Here is a 23,607-nt window from a genome sequence, read left to right as displayed (position 1 = left end):
CAGTCCTCCGACTATTCTATCTCACCGCCTCTATTCTTTTGTTCCCCTCTCTCTCTTTCCAGTATTAGTTTAGTCTTATAAATACTCCATCTCAACAGATCTCAAACTATATCTCATTACTATTTTAATATCTCAATACTAGTAGTATTTTATATAAGCAACGAACATCACCTAAGGGGATAGAGTTATATTTAAATTCAACTTCTATGTCTAATTGAAAATGTCTAATAAATAAATTCTACTACTTTCTTAAATGGATAGAATTTGACGCAAACAAAATAATTAAGCCCGTTCAGTACAGTACTACTTTATTTGTATCGAAAGAGAGGGCTCACATATGCATCATAAAAAGCATTTAATTTTTTGTTCGAATGTTTGCCTATGCTGCCAAATAAGACAGATGGAGATAGGGAGAGCAGACTGTGTTACTTGGGAAATGAGACTTGGGAGTTGGGACTTAGGGAAAGATTTTGAGCAGGAAATTATTTGCCCAAAATAGGATCTTTTAATTGATAGTCCTTGTGGGATTGGGTACGATGAATTGATTTTGATAGTTGAACCCATTTTTTATAAAATAACTAGCCTACACTTGGATAAATCAAAGACCACTTCTAATTAAGAGGAGCCCAGGACAAAATAAATAAAAGGTCATGTTATGATAAATAGGGCAATTGTGAATTGAGAAACAAAAGAACGTAAATAGACACAGAATTTACGTGGTTCACCAACATTGTGTTGGCTACGTCCACGGGCAAAAACGGAGAACAAATTGTATTATGACTGCAGTTTTCAGATACAGATCATGTGTTCTACTCCCATATATATAGGCACACATTAGACAGACTGGGCATAGGAAACATAATCTTATCCCAATTAGGAAACCTAATCCTATACAAATTCAAGGCATACTAACAAATCTCCACCTTGACTTGAATTCTCCTTGCAGACGCATCATCATAACACCAGACGAACAAACTTCTCCATTCTTGCCTAAGATTTTCCCTCCACGGGCAACTAACAGCTCATGACATTAAGCAAGTCCAAACAATGTTGGAACTTGCTCTGCGGGACTGACTTGGTGAACATATCAGCAGGATTATCAGCAGTACCTACCTTCTTCACCTCAATTCTCTTCTAATCTCTTAGAAAATGATACCTCACATCAATATGCTTAGTCCTTTCATGATGGACTTGATCCTTGGCTAAACAAATAGCGCTCTGACTATCACAGAACACAACAGCTTGATCTTGATGCAAACCAAGATCACCAACTAGCCCTTGCAACCATATTCCCTCTTTAGCAGCTTCTGTCAACGCCATATACTCTGCTTCAGTAGTAGACAAAGTAACTGCAGCCTGCAAAGTTGCTTTCCAACTAACAACAGAACGACTAAGAGTGAAAACATAACCGGTCATAGATCTTCTACTATCGACATTTCCAGCGTAGCCAGAATCAGAATAACCAGTCACTAAACAGTGAGTATCACCTCCATAAATGAGACCAACATCAGACGTACCTCTCAAGTAACGAAAAATCCTCTTCACAGCCTGCCAGTGCTCCTTTCCAGGATATCCCATGAACCTGCTAACAACGCTGACAGCATGCGCTATATCTGGCCTAGTACAGACCATGGCGTACATCAAACTCCCTACTGCATTAGAGTACGGGGCTCGAGACATGTACTCCTCCTCAACTTCGGATTTCGGTGCAAGATCAGATGACAAATGAATGTTTGTGGCACTTGGAGTATCAATAGCCTTAGATGCAGATATGCCAAATCTTGACAAAATCTTCTCAATGTAGCTCTTCTGTGACAGAGAAAGCTTTTTCTTTTCTCTATCTCTAGAAATCTCCATGCCCAGAATTTTCTTCGCAACACCCAAATCCTTCATATCAAACTCAGCACTAAGCTGAGCTTTCAACTTCTGTACTTCAGACTTCGACTTCGCAGCTATGAGCATATCATCTACATATAGAACAAGATAGACCATAGAACCATCGTCAGCTTTGTTGTGATAGACACAACAATCATACGGACTCCTGCTGAATCCCAGCTACTGCTGAAGCCGCCGTGTATCTAACCACTGGTGAGAGTATCTCATTATAGTCAACCCCCTCCTTTTGCGTGAACCCTCTTGCAACTAGACGAGCCTTGTATCTAATGCCCTCATCTGGTGTAGTGCCTTCCTTCTTCTTGAAAATCCATTTGCAAGTGACAATCTTTCTCCCTTAGGCCGTGGAACCAATTCCCAAGTCAGGTTCTTCAAAAGTGATTCTATCTCTTCTTGCATTGCAACGAGCCACTTGGCACGCTCACTGCCTGAAATGGCTTCCTTGTAGATAGGTGGTTCATCTGCCGAAAGCTCATCTTCGACCTCATTGGCAACCTGCAATACATATGCCATCATATCCTCAAAACCATACCTCAACGGAGGCTTCACATTTGTCCTCCTAGCTCTGTCAATAGCAATGCTTATCTGACGAGCTTGTGGATGAACATCCGAACTAGAAGTATCGGCGGCTTCAGCATTAGTGTGTTGATCTTCTCCACCTTGGAGTTGTGATTCACTCACATCGTGAGTGACTTGCAGCTCCACCTGTTCATCAACACCATCCAAATCCTCTGTAGCAATAGACTTCACAGTAGAGTTAAGCATAGAATTTTCATCAAATACCACATTCCGACTTAGAATAATTCTATCCTCTGAAGATGACCAAATTCTGTACCCCTTAACTCCATCTCCATAAGCAACAAATACTCCCTTCTTAGCTCTTGGCTCCAATTTACTTTACTCACATGATAGTAAACAGTACTCCCAAAAACTCTCAACATAGAGTAATCTGCAGGTGAATCAGACCATACCTCGTACGGTGTCTTGCAGTCAATGCCAGTGTGAGGTCCACGGTTGATCAGATAACAAGCCGTGTTTACTGCCTCTGCCCAAAACTTTCTAGTCAAACCGGCTTGGAAGAGCATGCATCTTGCTCTCTCCAACAACGTCTGATTCATGCGTTCTGCCACACCATTATGCTGTGGTGTATGTCTAACGGTGTGATAGCGAACGATCCCTTCACTCCTACAAAACTCACCGAACTCAGACGAACAAAATTTCAGACCGTTATCTATTCTCAATCGCTTGATCTTCTTCCCAGTCTGGTTTTCAATTTGAGTCTTCCACTCTTTGAACTTCTTGAATGCCTCACCTTTATGCTTCATCATAAACATCCAAGTCATTCTCGAGTAGTCATCAATCATCGACACAAAATACTTGTGTCCTCCAATAGACTCAACACGTGAGGGACCCCAACAATCCATATAAATGTAGTCAAGTGTCCCCTTCGTTCGATGAACACCCTTCTTTGGAAACTTGCTGCGATGAAGCTTCCCCAAAACACAGTGTTCGCAGAAATCAAGTTTCTGCACCTTATGGCCCGAAAGAAAATCACGATTCGACATGATTCTCATGCCATGTTCTCCCATATGACCGAGCCTCATATGCCACAGCTTGGTCATATCCTTGGTTGCAACCTCGGATGATGCAATATCAGCAGAATTTTCCACGATGGAACCTCTCAGAACATACAAGGTACCTCGTTTCAAAGCTGTCAGAACCACCTTCGAACCTTTCAAAATACGCATTACTCCACCTTCACCTTTGAAACTGAACCCCTTACTATCAAATGTACTCAGGGATATCAGATTCTTCGTCATCTGTGGAACATGCCTAACATCGTTCAAGGTGTAGAAGACCCCATCATGAGTCATAATCCTGATTGAGCCGATGCCAACCACCTTGCAGACAACACTGTTGGCCATGGTAACGTTGCCCCCATCTATCTGCTCATAAGTGTTGAAATACTCCATGTGAGGACAGAGATGATATGACGCTCCAGAATCCAAAATCCACACATCATTACAGTGTGGCTGTTCATCCGCAACCAAGGCCAATTCTTCTTCCGAATTTGTGTCATCAGCTTCTGCCACAGTCGCAGAACCGTTAGCATCTTCCTTCTTGCCCAATTTCTTCTTTATCCTTGGACAATCAGCCTTCCAATGCCCTGGTTCTTTACAATATCTGCAGATGTCATCTGGCTTAGGGCCTTTAGGACCTTTTGAACCTTTTGAGTTCTGCTTCTTTTGTCCGAATTTCTTCCGTCCTTTACCCGTAACAGATAATCCCGATGTCAGATCTTCTGTGGCTGAACTCGTTGCCTGTTGACGATCCTCTCTGATGTGGAGAGCAGATCGAACATCCTCCAACGAAAGAGTTTCCTTGCCAGTCATAAAAGACTCAACAAAATTAAAGCAGCATCCTCGTCTTCTACTTTAACTTCAACATTACGCAAATCTAGCAAAATTTTATTCAAATTTTCCAGATGATCCCGAAGGGGCGTACCTTCCTGCATGCGTAACCGAAACAAACGTTGCTTCAAGAGCAACTTGTTGGTTAGAGACTTTGTCATGTATAGACTCTCCAACTTCGCCCAAAGAGCAGCAGCCGTCTCCTGATCCGCAACTTCGATGATAACATCGTCAGACATGCTCAATATGATGGTCGAGTGGGCCTTTTCATCTAGGGTTGTCCACTCCTTATCATCCTCTGTAGCCTTCTTTGTTTTGAGCAGCTCCCACAAACCCTGCTGCTTCAGCAGAGATCGCATCTTGATCTGCCATAAACCAAAACTATTTCTCCCGGTGAATTTGTCAACCTTCACGTTCAGAGCAGACATCTCGATTTACCAGACAAAACCCTCGCAGCGGAATTCAAAACCCTAGTTCGAAAACCAAGGCTCTGATACCAGTTTGTTATGATAGATAGAGAAATTGTGAATCGAGAAACAAAAGAACGTAAATAGACACAGAATTTACGTGGTTCACCAACGTTGTGTTGGCTACGTCCACGGGCAAAAACGGAGAACAAATTGTATTATGACTGCTAGGCACACATTAGACAGACTAGGCCTAGGAAACATAATCTTATCCCAATTAGGAAACCTAATCCTATACAAATTCAAGGCATACTAACAGGTCAAAAATATCTTTATAACTTGTCATTCAGAAGAAAAATAGTAATCCATCTTTCCACATTTCATTAAACTTGGCACCAAAAGTGTCCACCATAAAATGTGATTTTATATATGTTTAGATTAACATTACCATTTTTACCCTATACAAGATCAATGTATGTTGTCACATTAATTAATTAGAGTGAATTGTACCAAAGGTCTATAACTTTTGCACTTATTGCACCAGTAACTTTTAACAAAAAAAATAATATCAGAGGGGCCTAACAAAATATACAATCACAAACGAGGTTTTTTCGGACGATAACACCCTCAGACCCTTAAAGTGTTAGGTTTGGTATACTGAAAAGCATGTTTCGAGCAAGTTTCGCGCGAATAGAATCTTGCTTGTATACGTAAAACTCTACAATCCACTTTTAACCCGATTCAGTATTATTCGAGCAGTCTCGCACGAATATAATCACTATTATTATTATTATTACATTGTGTTTGCTTGTGCATTTATAAGATGTTTTACAAACATTTAAATGCATAAGAAGTAAACAAAGTCTAAGTCTTTTGCTTAGTAGACCGGTAGTGGGCGTCGTCCACTTTAAGGTAACACGGTCAGATCTATGCAATGCTTTGCAAAAGAAAAAGAAGAATTTCACAACCTAGATATGCTTTGGCTACCTATCGTGAATGGTTGCAATGTTAGTCTGCATATTTCTAAGCCTTACTGAAATAAGATGACATTGGTGTGGTATAGCACTGAACGGATCTAACAGCAAGACGTGTCTTTATGCTATCTACTGAAAGACTAGGTCTTGATAAAATACTATTTCTTAATCTACATATGTTAGCATTGAGCATACGGTATTGATTATGCACTACTTTGACTTATCAAATGGTGCGGGTTTTTCGCAACCCAATAATCCTGATATATTGGGTAGTGGTGATTAATATCTAGCGGTGCTAGGATTGCTATTATGTTGAATCGTGCGCGAGGTGAGTCTCGTTTGATAATGTCCTCAAGAGGAGTTCGAACAAGGTTTTATTATTCGGAAAACTGGCCAGTTGGAGTTTTATTACTCTATGAATAATAAATAAATGTTTCTTGTTAAGTCCACTCTTGGAATTAATAAGATATTAATTAATTAAGTCCATAGCAGACATTAATTAATTAATGGACATTTATATCTTAAGCGCGGGAAATAATTAATATAAATAACGAAAACCCGGATTACTTGTAATTTCGGATTTGGATGGGGAGTGCAATATTACTTCTGTAGTGGTTGCTCGTAATATTCCAATATAAGCTTGTATTAAATTGTGGGTTCAATTTAATTAGTAAAAAGCTAATTGGGGGAGCCCATATCCAAAACCTTCTATAGATCCCTGACTGGACCCAATATGAACTTAATATAAATAGGAGAATAAAGGAGAGACAGAATTACAATTAGTAGTAGAAATTTTCGTCCCCCTCTGTTTTTAGAGGAGCTCGAAAATTCTCTCATCTCTCCTCCGTGATATTTTTCTGTCTTCTTTATTCGAGTCCTAGTATTTTGATAAGATCAGCGCACCCTGATATCGAGATAAAGTTCGGGAACCAGTCAGAAGATCTGTGGTCTAGTATTGAAGATCATCGTGGAGAAGGCGCAAGCAATCGTCATTTCTTTGGAGAATCAAAATCGGTAACCCTAAACCGTTGAAATCATGTTTAGGATTTATATTATCTAAGCATGAATTATTTGCGTTCTAGCATGCAATTATCTGTTTAACATGTGAATTGATTAATCGCATAATCGGTCAAATAGATCCGTGTCTGATTTATTTATTTTGTACAAGTCTTTCGCTGTGCATGGGGCACCAAACCCCAGCATAAAGTGCATTCTCGTCAAATTACACACCATGATGGCGTCGCCCTGCCATGCAACCTGCTGCATGTACTATCACACTGACACATTAGCAAGTTTTTTTTTCTCCCTCGAAACAATGCAGATGCAGCAGCAACCTTTCGCCTCCCAACTTTTAAACACACCACTTAAGAGAGTAGTACTTGCATTGTTATTTTGTCAAAGTTGAAACACTTCTCTTCCCTCCATTTCACTCTACTTTTCTTTTCGCTCACTCCATTCCACTCCTAAACTTCATTTTCATCCATTTCACTCGTCATTTGCATCAATGCCGCCAAAACGGAAACGAGTTGGTTCTTCTGGAGCATCCTCCTCGCGGAGTTCCTCACGGCGGAAAACGCAACCGCAACCGCAACCTCTGCCAGCGATGTCACCTAGACACGTACCGGTAGTCGACGTAGACCCAGAAACATGGGACGTCCGCGATCCTGAGTTGAATTTCTTTGTCCCAGAGGAGAAATACAGTAAGTTGTATTTTAAAATTTCACAAATCGTTCACTATAATTTCACCAACCAAGAGATGCAGTCTGTGATTTAGGGTTCCGAAATTGATATTTTTGGGAATTTCTTTTGATGTTGTGACGTTTGGTGCTCTGATTTTTGTCATTATATGTTGTATTTGTTGGTTTAATTTTGGTAATTTTCTGATAACCCTAACAGAGGAGCATCCTGGGAGGTTTTCCATTGCTTTTCATCACGGTGGTTCAATATTCGAAATCAATAAACAGAAGAAGTATGTTGAGGGTCGTTTGACATACTTTGACTTTTGCAACATTAACCAATTCGAGCTCTTATATCTGTCAAGTATGGTGTTGAAGTTGAAGTATGATAGGAAAACCATTTGCGAGTTTTATATTGTCATCCAAAGTATAGTGATGGGTGTATGGACGTTGACATAGGAGGCTCGTTGATGCCTATTATTGACGACCCACATCTGACTGCTTTTTTCGAAGTGGCGGCTTCTAGCACAAAGCTGGTTCAAATTTACGTCGTCGAGATTACGCCGGCGGTCGCCTTACTAAAGAAGCGAAAAGAAGAAGCGGATGAGTTTCTCAAATATTGTAAAGCTTGTAAAAACTCCACAGTGGTCATTCAAGAGATTGACGAACCTGATCTAATTGTGCCGAAGCCTAAACCAAAACGGAAGAGACAACAACAGGAGGAGCAGAGGAAACTATTGAAACCATTGATGATTGGGTGGTACCCTAGGGATGTTGAGTTCGAAGAGTATCTGACCAAAAGTTTAGAAGACAAACGTCGGCAATGGAAAAGGGATGAGGCAGCTTATAAGAATTTGATGGAAGCATTTGCGTCATGTAATAGTACAGATGGAGCATAACCCGAAGTTGTTGTGATTGAGGTTGGAGAGATTGTAGGAGTTGGAGTTATTGGAAAATGAGACGATCATGCACGCGTGGCAGAAGTATGTCTGTGATTTATGATTTACAGCACAATTCGTAACTAGTTTTTTATTTATGGTTTATGTTTTGTTGATTATAGGATGTCCCAATCCCAAGGCCGTCATCAGTTGATTCAATGACATGTTCTCCAACAGGGCAATCAACTCCTACAATAACGGGGCAATGCCAAGTTACCGAACAAACATTAGATGTACAACAACTTGAGGTTGAAGAGATGGAAGAAGTTGTTGTAGTTGGAGAAGGTGATGTCCGCGCATGCGTGGCAGAGGTAACAACACAAGTTGGAACTACGTTTGTGATTTATGGTTTATGTTTGGTATTCGATATGATTAAAGTTTTGTCGATTGTAGGTTGTCTCAAGGCTATCAGCATCAGTTGAACATCCAATTCCAAGTCCTCCACAGAGCAATCAATTCCAACTCCTTCACCTGGATGTCCACGTGACCAAGTTTCTGAATCTCTAATGGAAACAGTAGTTGTACAACCTGACATGGAAAAGCCAAGTTCAGTTGAAGAGGATGTGCATGGATGAGTCAGAGGACGCTCATTGTCAACCGTAGTTGGACGTTCCCATCATCGAGGACGTTACGGGTGAAATTTTAATGTCAACATTTGAAGGTGATGTGCAAGAAGGAGCTCCAAGGGCAGAAGTACCTGATGTGCCGGAAGTAGTACTTGTTGTAATTTGTTGTAAATGAAGTTGTCGATGATGATGTATATATTCCATCATTTGAGTATGTTCCAGACGGATGTCATCTCCATAACAAGGGACCTCCGGCTGATGATGAAGATAATGAAATATTAATACATCCTACTAATAAATTAAGTTGTTGTAATAAAGTTAGATTGAATTTACCGAAATGAGAATTTTAAAAAGTGAAAAGGTGTGTGCAAGTCTGAGGGCCAAAAATAGCATATATTATAAACACATCTCCCACCTTCTTTTCTGGCGCATGTTTCTACCATAACTTTCCACATCCAAAAACTCACTATTTTTCTTTATTTTTTCTAATTATATTCTCCTCACTTTTGTGACCATTTATTCAGATATAGTATAAGAAGCTGGATAATTACATTTTCATATTCAAGAACGCAAATAAATCAGACGTAGGATCTATTTGACCGATTATGCGATTAATCAATTCACATGTTAAACAGATAATTTCATGCTAGAACGCAAATAATTCATGCTCAGAAAGTAAATCCTAAAACATGAATTCTACGGTTTAGAGTTACTGATTTGATTCTCCAAAGAATCGTCGATTGCTCGCGCCTTCTCCACGATGATCTTCAATACTAGACCATGGATCTTCTCTCTGGTTCCCGAACTGTATCTCGATATCAGGGTGGGCTGATCTTATCAAAATACTAGGACTCGAATAAAGAAGACAGAAGAAATCCTTCTCCAATTAGGAGAGAAATTCGAACTCTTCTAGGTAGAGGGAGACGAAAAATATGAGTAATAATAATGAATGATTTCTGTCTCCTTTATTCTCCTATTTATATTAAGTTCCTTTTTGGCCCAGACATGGATCTATGGAAGGTTTTGGATATGGGCTCCCCCAATTAGCTTTTTACTAATTAAATTGAACCCACAGTTTAATACAAGCTTATATTGGAATATTACGAGCAGCCACTACAGAAGTAATATTGAACTCTCCCCATCCAAATCCGAAATTACAGGTAATTCGGGTTTCCACTTTGTTTATTATTTATTTCCCGCACTTAAGATATAAATGTCCATTAATTAATTAATGTCTGCTATGGACTTAATTAATTAATATCTTATTAATTTCAAGAGTGGACTTAACAAGAAACATTTATTTATTATTCATAGAGTAATAAAATTCCAACTGGCCAGTTTTCCGAATAATAAAACCTTGTTCGAACTCCTCTTGAGGACATTATCAAACGAGACTCACCTCGCGCACGATTCAACATAATAGCAATCCTAGCACCGCTAGATATTAATCACCACTACCCAATATATCAGGATTATTGGGTTGCGAAAAACCCGCACCATTTGATAAGTCAAAGTAGTGCATAATCAATACCGTATGCTCAATGCTAACATATGTAGATTAAGAAATAGTATTTTATCAAGACCTAGTCTTTCAGTAGATAGCATAAAGACACGTCTTGCTGTTAGATCCGTTCAGTGCTATACCACACCAATGTCATCTTATTTCAGTAAGGCTTAGAAATATGCGGACTAACATTGCAACCTTTCACGATATGTAGCCAAAGCCTATCTAGGTTGTGAAATTCTTCTTTTTCTTTTGCAAAGCATTGCATAGATCTGACCGTGTTACCTTAAAGTGGACAACGCCCACTACCGGTCTACTAAGCAAAAGACTTAGACTTTGTTTACTTCTTATGCATTTAAATGTTTGTAAAACATCTTATAAATGCACAAGCAAACACAATGTAATAATAATAATAGTGATTCTATTCGTGCGAGACTGCTCGAATAATACTGAATCGGGTTAAAAGTGGATTGTAGAGTTTTACGTATACAAGCAAGATTCTATTCGCGCGAAACTTGCTCGAAATATGCTTTTCAGTATACCGAACCTAACAATAAATATGTAACATTTTTTACTATAAGAGCGAATTAGTTGAAATGAATTACTAATATTTACGAAAAATGAAAAATTGTGAAGGTTGGATCCAGTGCAAATAAAAATATGAAGACAAATGAAGAGTTAAAACAACTTTGCTTTGATCGGCTCTCTCATTCGGCCAAGCTTGGGATACTTTGTCGTCGGATCATGGAAGGCTAAACGCAAAGATTTGATTTTTCCATAACCTGAAATCCAAAGGCATGAATGACCTAATCACATTCTCAAAGCATTGAACTAGAATGAATTCAACGACATCTTTATATCGAGGAGTACACAAAACGAACCTACTTGGCTTACCTGAGAAGATCTAAACTTCAGAGTAGAGAGAACCTTGAGCTCGACAGCGTTAAAACGGACACACTCTGATTCCAGTGTGTATATACACTATGAGAATATAAGGGATCCTGGCGCCGTAGGGCCGAGATTCAATAGGTTATATTGTTGTCTGGGACCGTTGAAAAATGGGTAGATGCGTTTTTGCCGGTCATTTATCTTTTTGGGCACTTGTTTCTTGCGAGGAATGTACAAGGGACAGCTATGGAAATTGACTTAAACAATGGTTGGTGGCCGATTGCTTGGGCTGTGACTGAGGCGGAGAGCTATGAACAATGGAAGTGGTTTCTGGAATACTTGTCTAAAGACCTTGACTTGCATGCAAATTACCCTAAATACATGTTCATGTCTGATCAACAAAAGGTATGGGTTATGTGATTTCATCATTACATTTATACTCCAAATGTGATTACAGTTTAATACTCCAAGTATGATTGGACCTAATATGTTAATACTGTCATCGTGATTATGTGATAATTGTGTTGTGATAATTGTGTTGTGTTGCACTAGGTGGTAGGGCCTTGCAAAAGTTATTCTTGAGGATTTCTCACAGAGCGAGCATCGCTTCTGTGTTCAGCACATCTACAACAACTTCAAGAAGAGATTTACCGGTGAAAATTTCAAAGACAGGTTGTGGGAGATTGCCGCAAATACAACCCACAAACATTATGTGGAGAAGATGGATGCTTTGCGGGTTGAGTATCCTCAAGCACATCAGTACCTTACCGGGGTTGCTCCTAAAGAAAAATGGATAAAGACATATTTCTCCACGCATACTTGTTGTGATGTGCTCCTCAACAATATCTGCGAGACATTTAATTCCAAGGTTGCATTGGCTCGAGAAAAAGCTATTATCAGCATGTTGGAGGACATTAGACGAGTCAGATGAAAAGGATTCAGATTAGAGGCCAGTGGATCAAGAGCTACGATCACGTAGTCCCTCATGTTATCAAGGAGATTGTGGATAAGTTTTACGTGAGAGCTTCTTCATGGAGAGCAACATGGAACGGAGAGGACTCATACCAAGTATCGGGGCCGTCTGGCCAATATGTTGTGAACATGAGCGAATTTACATGCTGCTGCAAATTATGGCAGGGATCCCGTGCACACATGCTATCGCTACAATAAATAAGAATGGCGAGGATGTCACGTGATACGTCTCTCGCTATTATTTGAAGTCCACAACAATGATTTTGTACGAGAATGTCATTTACCCAATCAATGGGATGGACAATTGGCCCAAGAGTCCTGAGGTTGGACTCGAACTGGCGTCCCTAGGACACGCAACAGCGTGGACGACCGAAGAAACTGAGGCGTGAGGAGTGGTTTCTCATACTCCTTCCGTCCCATATTACTTGAGGCATTTCTTTTCGGCACGAGATTTAAGAAAGTTGTGTTTAGTGAGTTAAATAAAGTAGATGAGAGAATAAAGTAAGAGAGAGAAGAGAGAGTAAAGTAAAAGAAAGAATAAGCTAGGTGAAATTAGATGTTTTATTTTTAGCCAAAACTAAATATGACTCAAGTAACTTGTGACAACCTAAAAAGGAATACGACTCAAGTAACTTGGGACAGAAGAGTATATAAGACTATTTGTTGCAGCCCAATCCAGCTGCTCTTGTGCCTAGCACATGTCGGACCAAGGCCAGGACTCAGCCCCAGCGCTGTGGCCGCCGCGATGATCGAGATTGAGTTCCTAGTTACTGAAGCATTGGAAAACTTGATTATGTATAATCTTTAAAAACTTGTTTTTATTTTGGTCGTTGTATGTTGAATTACTCATGTACGAACATAGTTTGTTATTTTGGTTTCGGGTTTGTTGATGGAGTACTTCATATATTATTTACACAATAATTTGTGTGATTTTTTAATTGTGTACATAGTTTGTTATTTCATGCAAAGGGTTAATACTTCATTCGTGATTTATGTGTTTAGTTTGAAAATGACATATTATTTGATGATGTTAACCCTCTCCATATACACTTGTGTCAACGTATGTTGTTGAAACCACACTTTTGTTTCTGATTTGCGACTAATGTTTGATATTCGTATTCATATCACTTCTAAAAATGTAATCAACATGATAGAAATTTTGGGAAAGAACAGAGCCAACACTACATAGCTTTGTTACAAAAGGAGAATAATTACAACACATAACAACAAGATTGTAATTTTCATCTTTCGGGAAAGCTTGGTTATTTTAGCAATCCTGAACGTCAAAGCTTCACACTCATCAGTTTTCATGGTCAATTGTAACTTCAACGCTTCACACTCGTCAGTTTTCGCGCGCAATTTCTCTTCAAGAACACCTTGAATCGTTGATTTGGCCCTAAGCTGTGATTCGAATTGGTCTCATTCAAGCTTGGGAAAAGACCCGCATCAACCCAACGAAAAAACCTGCAATCATCTTCCTGCACAAGACTATATCATTAAACTTCATACGAAAAAATTAAAATGAAAATATAATACATGATTTTAACATACCCTCCATATTGGAGAGCGATAGTAACGTCGACCGGGGTTAGCAGCCGTCCTAGATATCACAAGCTCAGCCTCAAGATCATGATTACATTTCACAATTTCAGAATGAGGTCAATTCCAATTGAAACTTGACCCGTAAGATAGAGAAGAAGAAGAAGAAGAAGAAGAAGAAGAAGAAGAAGAAGAAGAAATTTCAAAATTAAAACCAGAATTGCAATTTGGACGGGACATAACTACCTTCAAAATTAAAACTTGTTTATAAAGCAAAAAATCATATGCTAAAAAAAATAATAACAAACCCCAAAATTTGCATAGCACATCACGGGAACCCCAAAACCCTAAATCGAGTTGCTGACGATGCACCCTAAACCCCTAAGTCGAGTTGCCAATCGAATAGCCTAAATCGACGGCCGAGGATGAAATCCATACGTTACATGATAAAAAAAATCAACAGAACCACACTAACTCAGGTATGACGATGCATGGGTTGAAGAGGCGACGGTAGAAATGAAAGGAGAGAAATTAGAGAAGAAAGAGGACAAAATGAAAGAGGGTGAAATGAGTGAAATCAAATGAATAGAGACAAATGAATAGAGAGAGATAATATTCACAAAAACTCATCATGAGAAATCTGCACCAAATATAATGATTCGACAAAACTCTGCAGGTATGTAGAGTAGGTGTGCAGGTTTGGCGGTCATCAAACTAAATTGCCCTTCAACCCATTTAGGCATTTTCGTTTGAAAAATGGCTAAAAACCTCGTTTGTAATTGTATATTTTGTTAGGTCCCTTTGGTGCTATTTTTTATTGCTAGGAGTCATTGGTGCAAGAAGTGCAAAAGTTAGGTCATTTGGTACAGTTCACTCAAATAATTATTGCAGGAATATGTAGTTTTATATGAAATTAAGAAATATATAGTTCACTCAAATAATTATCCCAGGAATATGTAGTTTTATCTTAAATTAAGGAAATATATTTCATTGTTGTTCGAAAAGTTAGCATTACATATTTACATTACCTTCCCACCAAATGTCTTATTTTTTTAAAGAGTGTTTTCATTAATTTAAAAAATAATCCAATCCTAATATTCAAGTATGTTCTGTCACATCTAGGAGTCCAGCATTCCCTACTCTATGGTGAACAATTGAGAATTTGAATTTTGAAGCAAATCAGCCATTTGTTAATATGGCATGTTCAATCAACTAGATAAGTTGATGATTTTGAAATGAATACAAATATAAGAAAAGTTATAACAGTTGACCCTATTGAGGCCATTACAATCTAGGCACTTTGATGAGCCCCCATTTTCAAATGGTCCATGTCACATTAATAGTTCAATTCAATATTATTATAACATGAATATGTTTAGCCTTCTTTTTCAGTGCATCATTGCACTTTTTTGTAAAGTCGCCATCACTAATTCCTTACTAGTATTAACCATCATCAATTAAATCTCCTCTTTCGCTATCACATTCTTTTGTAACTTGTAAGACAGAAACTACTGCTAATTTCAAAAATAAAAAATAAAAAAGGGGAAAATTATAGTACTTCATAAAAGTACAAGGTACTACTATATATCAAATATAGGATACACATTATATGCATAAATGTTATACTAGTGGTATTTAATTTGTTTGGACTAGATAAATAGCGGAAATTAGTGATTGGTTATTTTAACTACGACGAAATGAAAATATCTGGAGGTTTGTACCTTGTTTTATAAAAAATAAAATATGTGACAGAGACCTTTTTGGAAACTTAGCAAGGGTTAAAAACTTGGAGAAACTTTTTTTTGAAAATAAAAAAATATCCCAATTTTTTTCTAAATTATTATCATTCGTCCACTCAAATTTCCAACAGAGTATTGTTGTTTCTGAATAATTGTGCATCACCACCACGTTGCATGTTCCTCTTTTCTACTTTCCAAATTCCAATCATAATTAAATTATTGTACTACCATAAATTAATTAGTTGGAAACAAAAGAAAAAAGTGAAAGAGGTGACGAGAAGAAAGAGGGTCACAGCTAAGCCGCGAGTTGGGTCCCCACACACATGACACAACCCTTACGCCAAACTGCTGACTCCACTTTGATTGCGAAATACCACAAACCCATTTAATACATTAATCTAAGTAACCGAATGCTCTAAACTAAATGGAGTAATTAAATGCTCTAAAAACCTCCAAATTTATTTAAACAATAAACTAATCATTTCTATTTTTTATCATCTAAACCAATACTAATGACAAATGTCCATTAAATTACCAAAATTGTGGCTAAAATATTAAATTTTGGGCAGTACAAATCCTAGCAAGCAAACTATATCACCGTTAAATCTGATGACCATTTAATACAAGAAAAGGATGCATGTACAAGATGACGAACAATAACGCACATAAAATAAAAGACTCTTCAAATCTAATACAAGAATCTATTTCTTTTCTTTTTTGTAGTGTCTGCTTTTCTTTATTTTTTTCCTTGGCGGTTCAATTCATCAAATGTAGCTGCAAAAGCACTAATGCAATTGTGGAATAAAGCTCATAAAGAGAGAGTTTGCCTAAAGAAAATTGTCGGTTTATCAAAGTTAAATCAGGTGTTTGCTGAACCCATGTTCTCCTTTATGCATGCTAAACTCCTTTATCCTTAATAATTTCTGATCACTCCTCCACTCCAAGGAAAACATTTAGGGACTCTTTTGTTAAGGACCCAATTCTTCAAGATAGCTTTTTTTGGAATTTTATGGAATATTTTTTTTTTTTGCAGGAATGGGAACAGCAGCAGTATTAGCTATAATCCTTATGGTCAGAGTTTAAGTGGAGTGAAATGAGGGCTGTGTTTGAAGTTTAAGGTTGCTTAATTTGAAGGTCAGGAGTTGGTAGTTCAGCATCACCTGATTACTGGTTTGTAATTTAGTTGCTTCATTTGTGGGAAATATTGTGAGTGAATGAGTGTGTGTTTGAATTAATTGAACTTAATGATGGTGATTCTTTTTTGCACATTTAGGTTCACAAGAAACTTCATTCATTTGCTAAGAAAAGGTATGTGTTGCTTCAATTACATTTTATCTGTTCTGCATTTTTGCTTTTTGGAGCAAATAGTAGTTTGCTTTTGCGTTTTTTGAATGGATGAGGATTGCATACACCTCTTCAATTTTCAGTGAAAGAGCAACATAATTTTCAAGCATAATCTTTAGTAAAATGCAGATCTTTTTCAAATATCAGTGTGTTTGTAGTTTGGATACTAAATTTTGCTGCTTTTTAGTGAGCCTACACTATCCATCTGCACCTCAGAGTTCCATTGTTTCTTTGCAATGCAAATGAGAGTTGGCGTGATAATCTTCAAATTATAGCCCATTTCCTCTTTTTCTTTGATGAGTTGTTTATGATACTTGAATTTTCTTGACCAGGTAGCTGATGGCAATTCCCTTATATCGAACAGCTGTCCCGTTTTTGCTTGTCATGTTGGTTTCAGTCTCTTGTAAAGAGCATCTGGGATCACCATATGTCCAAACTCTTTTGAGAATCAAAGAACTCCTAAATTCTCCACCATATCTGAGTAGCTGGAAAACTGGAATGGATTTCTGCACCAGTGAACCAACTCCGACTCTCACTGTCGTTTGCTATGATAAAACCATAACTCAGCTGCATATTGTGGGGGACTTAGGGGCTCCTAGATTGCCTATGAATTTCTCAATTGAGTCCTTCGTTGGCACGCTTGTGAGGCTCCCGAGCTTGAAGGTCCTCACGTTGGTCTCTTTAGGTCTATGGGGGCCTCTGCCTAGCAAGTTCATGCGCCTATCCTCCCTAGAAATAGTGAACCTGACTTCAAACTTCTTCGAAGGCCAAATACCACCCATTATTTCATCACTCCAACACCTTCAAACTCTCATACTCGATAGCAATAACTTCACTGGTAGGCTTCCAGATAGCCTCGGCTCACTCTCAGCTCTGGCCGTTTTGAATTTGAGAAATAATTCTTTGTATGGATCCTTGCCTCATTCACTGGGAGATTTGGAAGCCCTCAGGGTTCTCGTGCTGTCTAACAACAATTTCTCAGGTGACGTGCCGGATCTTAGCAGCCTGACTAATCTTCAAGTGCTCAACTTGGAAAACAATGCCCTTGGGCCTCGATTTCCAATAGTAGGCCAAAAGGTCGAAAGGATTGTGCTGAGGAACAACAGATTCAGCTTTGGCATCTCGGAGAAAGTTCAAACATATAATCAGCTCAAGTTCTTTGATATTTCTCTCAACAGATTCGTGGGGCCATTTCCAGTGTCTATGTTTTCTCTGCCATCGATTGCTTATCTGAATATTGCTGAAAACAAATTGACAGGAATGCTTTCTGAAGGTCTGCCTTGCAATGATGATCTTTATTATGTGAACTTCACTGCCAATCTGCTGACTGGAAAACTGCCCCGATGCCTACTGTCTGGTTCCAGTAAAAGAGTTGTGTTGTATGCTGAAAACTGTTTAGCAACCGGAGATGAGAATCAGCAGCCGATTTCCTTCTGTAAGAATGAGGCTCTGGCTGTGGGAATTTTACCTCATTCTCATAAGCAAAAGCAAGCTGCCAAAGTAATTCTTGCTTTAAGTATATGTGGTGGAGTTATGGTGGGAGTAGTTTTAGTGAGCGCGTTTTACTTGATAGTAAAGAATTTTCTTGCCAAAAGAGCAGCACAGAAATCGCAACCTAGACTCGCAGAAGACAATGCATCAACAACTTACACCTCAAAGATACTTAAAGACGCAAGTAAGATTCTGCTCATTAATAAACTGTCACTATTTTGATCCTCGTTTTAGGAATGTGACAATGGCCGTTGGGCACTCTAAATGTATGTGGGTAGGTAGTGATTTTCGTCAAATGAAAGCTAATACATCATGTGCCATACTATGTTTAGGTATTAAGATTAGTGCAATGGTTCTCAGCTTTAGTACAGCAATGTGAGATTTGACAATTTGAATTTGATCTTACTGGTGTAATAGGATATATAACTCAAGCAATGAAAATAGGCGGACTCGGGCTTCCATCTTATAGGACCTTTTCACTGGAAGAGCTCGAGGAGGCAACAAATAATTTTCATTCTTCAACTTTGATAGGAGAAGGTTCTCAGGGTCAGGTATTTGCATCAGTTTCATTGACAAGGCTACACTTAATAAGATTCGCGTCCTGATTCACTTTGTTTATCATCTCTTTGTCAAGATTCTATTCCCAAAAATTTTAGTTTTATATGTTTCTCACTATCCTTGTTGATGTTGGACAAGTGCTGACTCTACCTTAACTCAGATGTATAGAGGTCAACTGAGGGATGGCTCCTATGTGGCAATTAGATGCCCTAAATTGAGAAGAAATCACACAACTCAGCACTTTAAGCCTCACATTGAGTTGATCTCAAAACTCAGACACCAAAATTTGGTCAGCGCTCTCGGACACTGCTTTGAGTACCACTTGGATGATTCAAGTGTAAGCAGAGTGTTTCTGGTCTTTGCTTATGTGCCAAATGGCACTCTCAGAAGCTGGACATCTGGTAAATTCACCAGACCACAATTCTCGTTATGAAATGCTTCATGTATATGTTTCTCTTACAACCAGTTGCTGTTATAATTGACAGAGAGGCGTCGACAAAAGCTTTCCTGGGCTCAGCGCATAGCAGCTGCTACTGGGGTGGCAAAGGGTATCCAGTTCCTCCATACAGGAATTGTTCCTGGTATTTTTGCCAACAACATTAAGATAACAGATGTTCTATTGGATCAGAACCTTGTCACAAAAATCAGCAGCTACAACCTTCCTTTGCTATCAGACAACATGGAAAAGGTATATATAAATAAACTTGTCACTTACCATGATTCATTGATTCTTGTACAAATTGAATGTCAAATCTTCTCAACTTTACAGGATAGCCTCCAAAACTTTTTCAGAGGATCAAAGGAGCTTAAGAAGGCAAGGTTAGTTAGTAACTATGTTGCTTCTTCACATAAAAACTACTAGGAATCAGAGTGAAGAGTTTCTTGTTTATTGATTGACAGAGCAAAGCATCAAGATAAGTTGGACATTTACGACTTTGGGGTGATCTTACTAGAACTCATCACAGGGAAGCCCATAAATTCGAGGAACGAGGAGGATGCAGTAAAAGATGAGGTAGTCATGAACTAATATTGAATTATGTTATCTCCCTCTTTTACAAAGTGGAGTACCAAATGATGCAGTAAAAATGAAGCTAACTAAGTTTACATCAGTTTAAAATAGAAGAATATTATGCTACTTATCAGCATCTTTTTCTTTCTCTGCTCTATCAAATGCCAAAATATACTACTACCAAACATCAGTGGTAGCAAACTGAGCAATTGATAACACTTTCATCCACAATATGTTATGCAGATGAATGCGAGCATAACAAGTGATGATTCATCGAGGAGGAGTTTAGTCGACCGAGCAGTCAGAAACACGTGCTCTGGTGAATCTGCAAGAACGATGATTGGGATATGCTGCAGATGCTTACTCAAAGATCCAGCTGAAAGACCTTCGATCGAAGATGTAGTGTGGAATCTGCAGTTTGCTGCTCAGGTTCAGGATGCATCTCAAAGCAGCGACGGCTCTCCCATTTCTCCTCTGCAATCCTCACGCATGAAGCCAATCATCACCAATAAATGATAGGAAAGAAAACATTGTTATACACAACACAATGCCAGCTCAAAACATGCACTTTGTTGTATTATAACTCATCAAAATCAAGCCTTTGAACTCTGATTGATCCATCCTTTATAACAAGCAGCATAGAATATCATGTGTGCTCAGACGGTAGGATGCCGGAGCAAGAAGAAGCACCGCAGAAACAAGGGCGAGGATCGGCGCTAAGGGTGACATCGCCATAGCTGAAAGTGAGTTCGTCGTCTGCCCGAATATCCGAAGCCGCAAAGAAGCAGACGCGGGGCAGGAGGGAACCGGAACTTCTGACTATCAGGGTGTCGAGGTTACCGCCATCACATGAATGGTTGATGAATCGCGCAATGTTGCCGATCCGGGTTGCGTCAATGTTCATCCTCATACATGTGTTTCCGAATGGAAGATGCTCCTTCACCACCAAAAGAGCCGGACTCAGCCGTCCCATCCTCGCCGCTTCGTCGTAGCTTTGCTGCCTCTCTCTTGCTTCCTTGGTCGACAAAACCTCACCTTCACACCAATCAATCCCAGATCACTCTATAGCTATTGCATAACATAAATTAACCAACAATTTATAATTAAAATGGCGAAGTCAACAAATTTTCAATAAACCCTAATTGGAGATTGGTGAACAGAAAGTATTTGGGGGAAATGATTGTTTACCGGCATATTCGCAGATAAACCTTCCGGCGGTGATCAGCTCCGCCGCATAGAGGCCCCAGCCCTTTTTCTCGTGTTTTACAATCTTCAACTTCAAATTCAGCCCGCACTGAGTCTCCCTGTTTCCGCACAGCGAGTCACACTTGCAACTCGGGCCGCATTCTAGATTCAAGCAGGGGCAAAAATCATCGGCGCCGCAGCCTTTTGCGCAATCGCAACCGGTGGCGCCGTCGACGCGGAATAGAAAAGGAGAGGGGGGATCGGGTGGGGTATCGTGGTCGGAGCCCCATGGCTGGCGGAGGTGGGTGGTAGTGCGGAGAATCTGCGATGGAGTGTAGAGGAAGTAGGAGTAGGTGTGGGGGTCGTCGGGGATGGGGTTGTGGAAAGGGACAGGAAGCTTCTCAAAACCTCTGGAAGCGTCGGAGGTTCTGCGGGGAATTACGCTGGTGGAGAGGTGGTGCAAGGTTTTGCAGGTTGAGGAGATGGAGGCTAGCTCGGTGGGATTGAGGTAAGGAATGACGATGGGGGCGCAATGAAAGAATGGTTCGCCGGTTTGATGGTAGTTGATTTTCCGGCAATGTGGTTCATCCATTGTACAATTGGGCGAAGGTCCAACCGTCCTAAATTCCCATTACAGGGGTTTATCCAACCCAAAAATTGAGTTTTTTGTTGTAGTGGCTAGTGGGGGATATAATCAGCCTAATTTTTCCTTTTACTAAATTAAATTTGGCAACTTACATTTCTCATAAAAAAAACTTTTTGTTATATAAGGATGCGTAATATCTAGGGATGTTTTTTCGGGTTATATAAGGATGTCAACGGGAGGGGTGAGGCCATCGCAGGGGCACACGGGACGGGCGTGGGCGGCCGTCCAGCCCACTATGGCGCCCGTCAGGTCGCCCGTCCGCGACGGGCGAGTGGGAAGGGCACCGGTGGAGACACCCTCAGTAATTGACTAAATATCTTCATAGTTCATATGCTATGAGTCTATACACGAATTTAAAAATATTTTTATTCAGTGGCAGATCTAGGATTCAGAAATGGAGGGGGAGAAATATATATTAGTGGGTTGGTTTAGGGCGAAAATGACAATTTTTTTCGATTTTCGGCGACGTCAGGGCAAACGTTGGGAGCGGACATGGTAATTTTACGTCCATATAAGAGGAAATTAGTCGCACAGAGAGGGTGACCGCCCCCTCTTGCCCCCCCTAGATCCGCCAGTGTTTTTAGGGAGAATTCTTCTTTTGTTTTGGGCTTGTAATTGCATTCCATCTTAATGAAGAAGAATAAAATTGTTCCCAGACAGGGAGTGACGCATAAGCATTATGCGTCACTCTTAATGAAACGCATAAAGCAGATGCGTCTTTGACGAAAGACGCATATTGATGATGCGTCGTTAAAGTGGAAACGCAAAAAATATTGCGTTTTGTAAAGACGCATATGGTGACGCATATACGTTGTGCGTCTTTGAGCAATGACGCATATCCGTTGTGCGTCTTTCGGCAATGACGCATAACCATTATGCGTCTCTGGGCATGTTTTAAAACCGGCCAGAATGCATCAGAACAGACCAGCCGCAGAAGCCAAGGATGAATTGGCGAATTGAAGCCGTTTTTCAACCGGCAACCGGCGATTTGAGGTTTTTTCGGCGAATTTCAACCGGCTGCAAACATCTTCAAGTAATTGTTCTTCAATTTCATCCTTTATTGCTTAATTTGTGTAGGTTTTCCCTAATTTTGACAAAATTAGGGTTAATGATGAAATTGATGAATTTATGATGAAATTGATGGATTTAGGGTCGATTTTTGTTGTTTTGTTGCCTATTTGTGGGGTTCACATGTATATAATGCAATGAGTAGAAGTAATTGATTCAAATTGGAATATAGTTTTTTGCTTAGTTATGTGTTTTCAAATTGGAATATAGTTATATGTTTTGCTTAGTTATAAGTAATTACAAAGCCACAAAATTGAATCTTAGTTATATGTTTTCAAATTGGAATATAGTTTTTTTCTTTTCAATTGAAGTTGCAATTTATGTTGGATTGTTGAGTTTTTGTGATAAAATTTGAATCTTGGTTGTGTTTTACAATATTTTTTAAATTTTGTTTAAGTGATTACTTATTGAGGTATTTGAGTGTTATGTAGATATTAAGTTGTTGATGAATATGTTAGTTTTGTTTGTGATATCTTTGATTGCTATGCTGGAGGTTACAATATGTTAGTTTTGTTTGTGACACGCCCAGAGACGCATAATGGTTACGCGTCATTGCCAAAAGACGCACAACGGATATGCGTCATTGCTCAAAGACGCACAACGAATATGCGTCACCAGTGAAAGACGCATAAGGGTTATGCGTCTTTACAAAACACAATATTTTTTGCGTTTCCACTTTAACGACGCATCATCAATATGCGTCTTTAGTCAAAGACGCATCTGCTTTATGCGTTTCATTAAGAGTGACGCATAATGCTTATGCGTCACTCCCTGTCTGGGAACAATTTTATTCTTCTTC

The 23,607-nt window shown here is 39.2% G+C and overlaps 2 protein-coding genes and 1 long non-coding RNA gene across 4 annotated transcripts; 1 reads left to right on the top strand and 2 right to left on the bottom strand.

Moving 5' to 3' along the window:
* Positions 1–13,401: 13,401 nt before the first annotated feature.
* On the bottom strand, positions 13,402–14,376 carry LOC148933509 (uncharacterized). The gene is made up of 2 exons (XR_016135571.1): positions 13,781–14,376; positions 13,402–13,707 (listed from the first exon to the last, which is right to left on the bottom strand). It is a non-coding gene; the product is annotated as an uncharacterized LOC148933509 (long non-coding RNA).
* A 1,814-nt stretch (positions 14,377–16,190) lies between these two features.
* Positions 16,191–20,519, top strand: LOC125222252 (Leucine-rich repeat protein kinase family protein). Of its 2 annotated transcripts, none has more exons than XM_048124768.2 (10): positions 16,191–16,370; positions 16,541–16,641; positions 16,781–16,815; positions 17,184–18,526; positions 18,760–18,893; positions 19,061–19,301; positions 19,386–19,588; positions 19,670–19,719; positions 19,801–19,912; positions 20,153–20,519. In XM_048124768.2, the coding sequence occupies exons 4-10, from the start codon at positions 17,191–17,193 to the stop codon at positions 20,423–20,425; spliced, it is 2,349 nt and encodes a 782-aa protein (XP_047980725.1). In that variant the 5' UTR covers positions 16,191–16,370; positions 16,541–16,641; positions 16,781–16,815; positions 17,184–17,190; the 3' UTR covers positions 20,426–20,519. The 2 variants fall into 2 exon arrangements, with proteins under 2 accessions (XP_047980725.1, XP_047980724.1); XM_048124767.2 differs by having other exon boundaries at positions 16,541–16,677.
* SDG20 (SET domain protein 20) lies at positions 19,914–21,784 on the bottom strand. Its single transcript, XM_048124769.2, has 2 exons — positions 21,098–21,784; positions 19,914–20,944 (listed from the first exon to the last, which is right to left on the bottom strand). Exons 1-2 carry the CDS (start codon positions 21,684–21,686, stop codon positions 20,556–20,558), a joined length of 978 nt encoding a protein of 325 aa, XP_047980726.2. The 5' UTR covers positions 21,687–21,784; the 3' UTR covers positions 19,914–20,555.
* Positions 21,785–23,607: the final 1,823 nt, after the last annotated feature.

This window comes from Salvia hispanica, chromosome 1, assembly GCF_029641045.1.
Source record: "Salvia hispanica isolate PSC_SH4W2 chromosome 1, Shi_PSC_v1, whole genome shotgun sequence".
NCBI lineage: Eukaryota > Viridiplantae > Streptophyta > Magnoliopsida > Lamiales > Lamiaceae > Salvia > Salvia hispanica.
Note: the sequence above shows the minus strand (reverse complement) of the source record. Positions and strands in the feature narration are given on the sequence as shown.

What these genes read in the sequence shown, in the direction of transcription:
- LOC125222252 (XM_048124768.2), top strand. Translation starts at nt 17,191, where the DNA reads ATGGCAATTCCCTTATATCGAACAGCTGTCCCGTTTTTGCTTGTCATG. An exon ending in TATCAGACAACATGGAAAAG is followed by an intron (nt 19,589 to 19,669) that starts GTATATATAAAT and finishes TCAACTTTACAG; the next exon opens with GATAGCCTCCAAAACTTTTT. An exon ending in AAGGAGCTTAAGAAGGCAAG is followed by an intron (nt 19,720 to 19,800) that starts GTTAGTTAGTAA and finishes ATTGATTGACAG; the next exon opens with AGCAAAGCATCAAGATAAGT.
- SDG20 (XM_048124769.2), bottom strand. Translation starts at nt 21,686, where the DNA reads ATGGATGAACCACATTGCCGGAAAATCAACTACCATCAAACCGGCGAA. An exon ending in GTTTATCTGCGAATATGCCG is followed by an intron (nt 20,945 to 21,097) that starts GTAAACAATCAT and finishes ATTGGTGTGAAG; the next exon opens with GTGAGGTTTTGTCGACCAAG.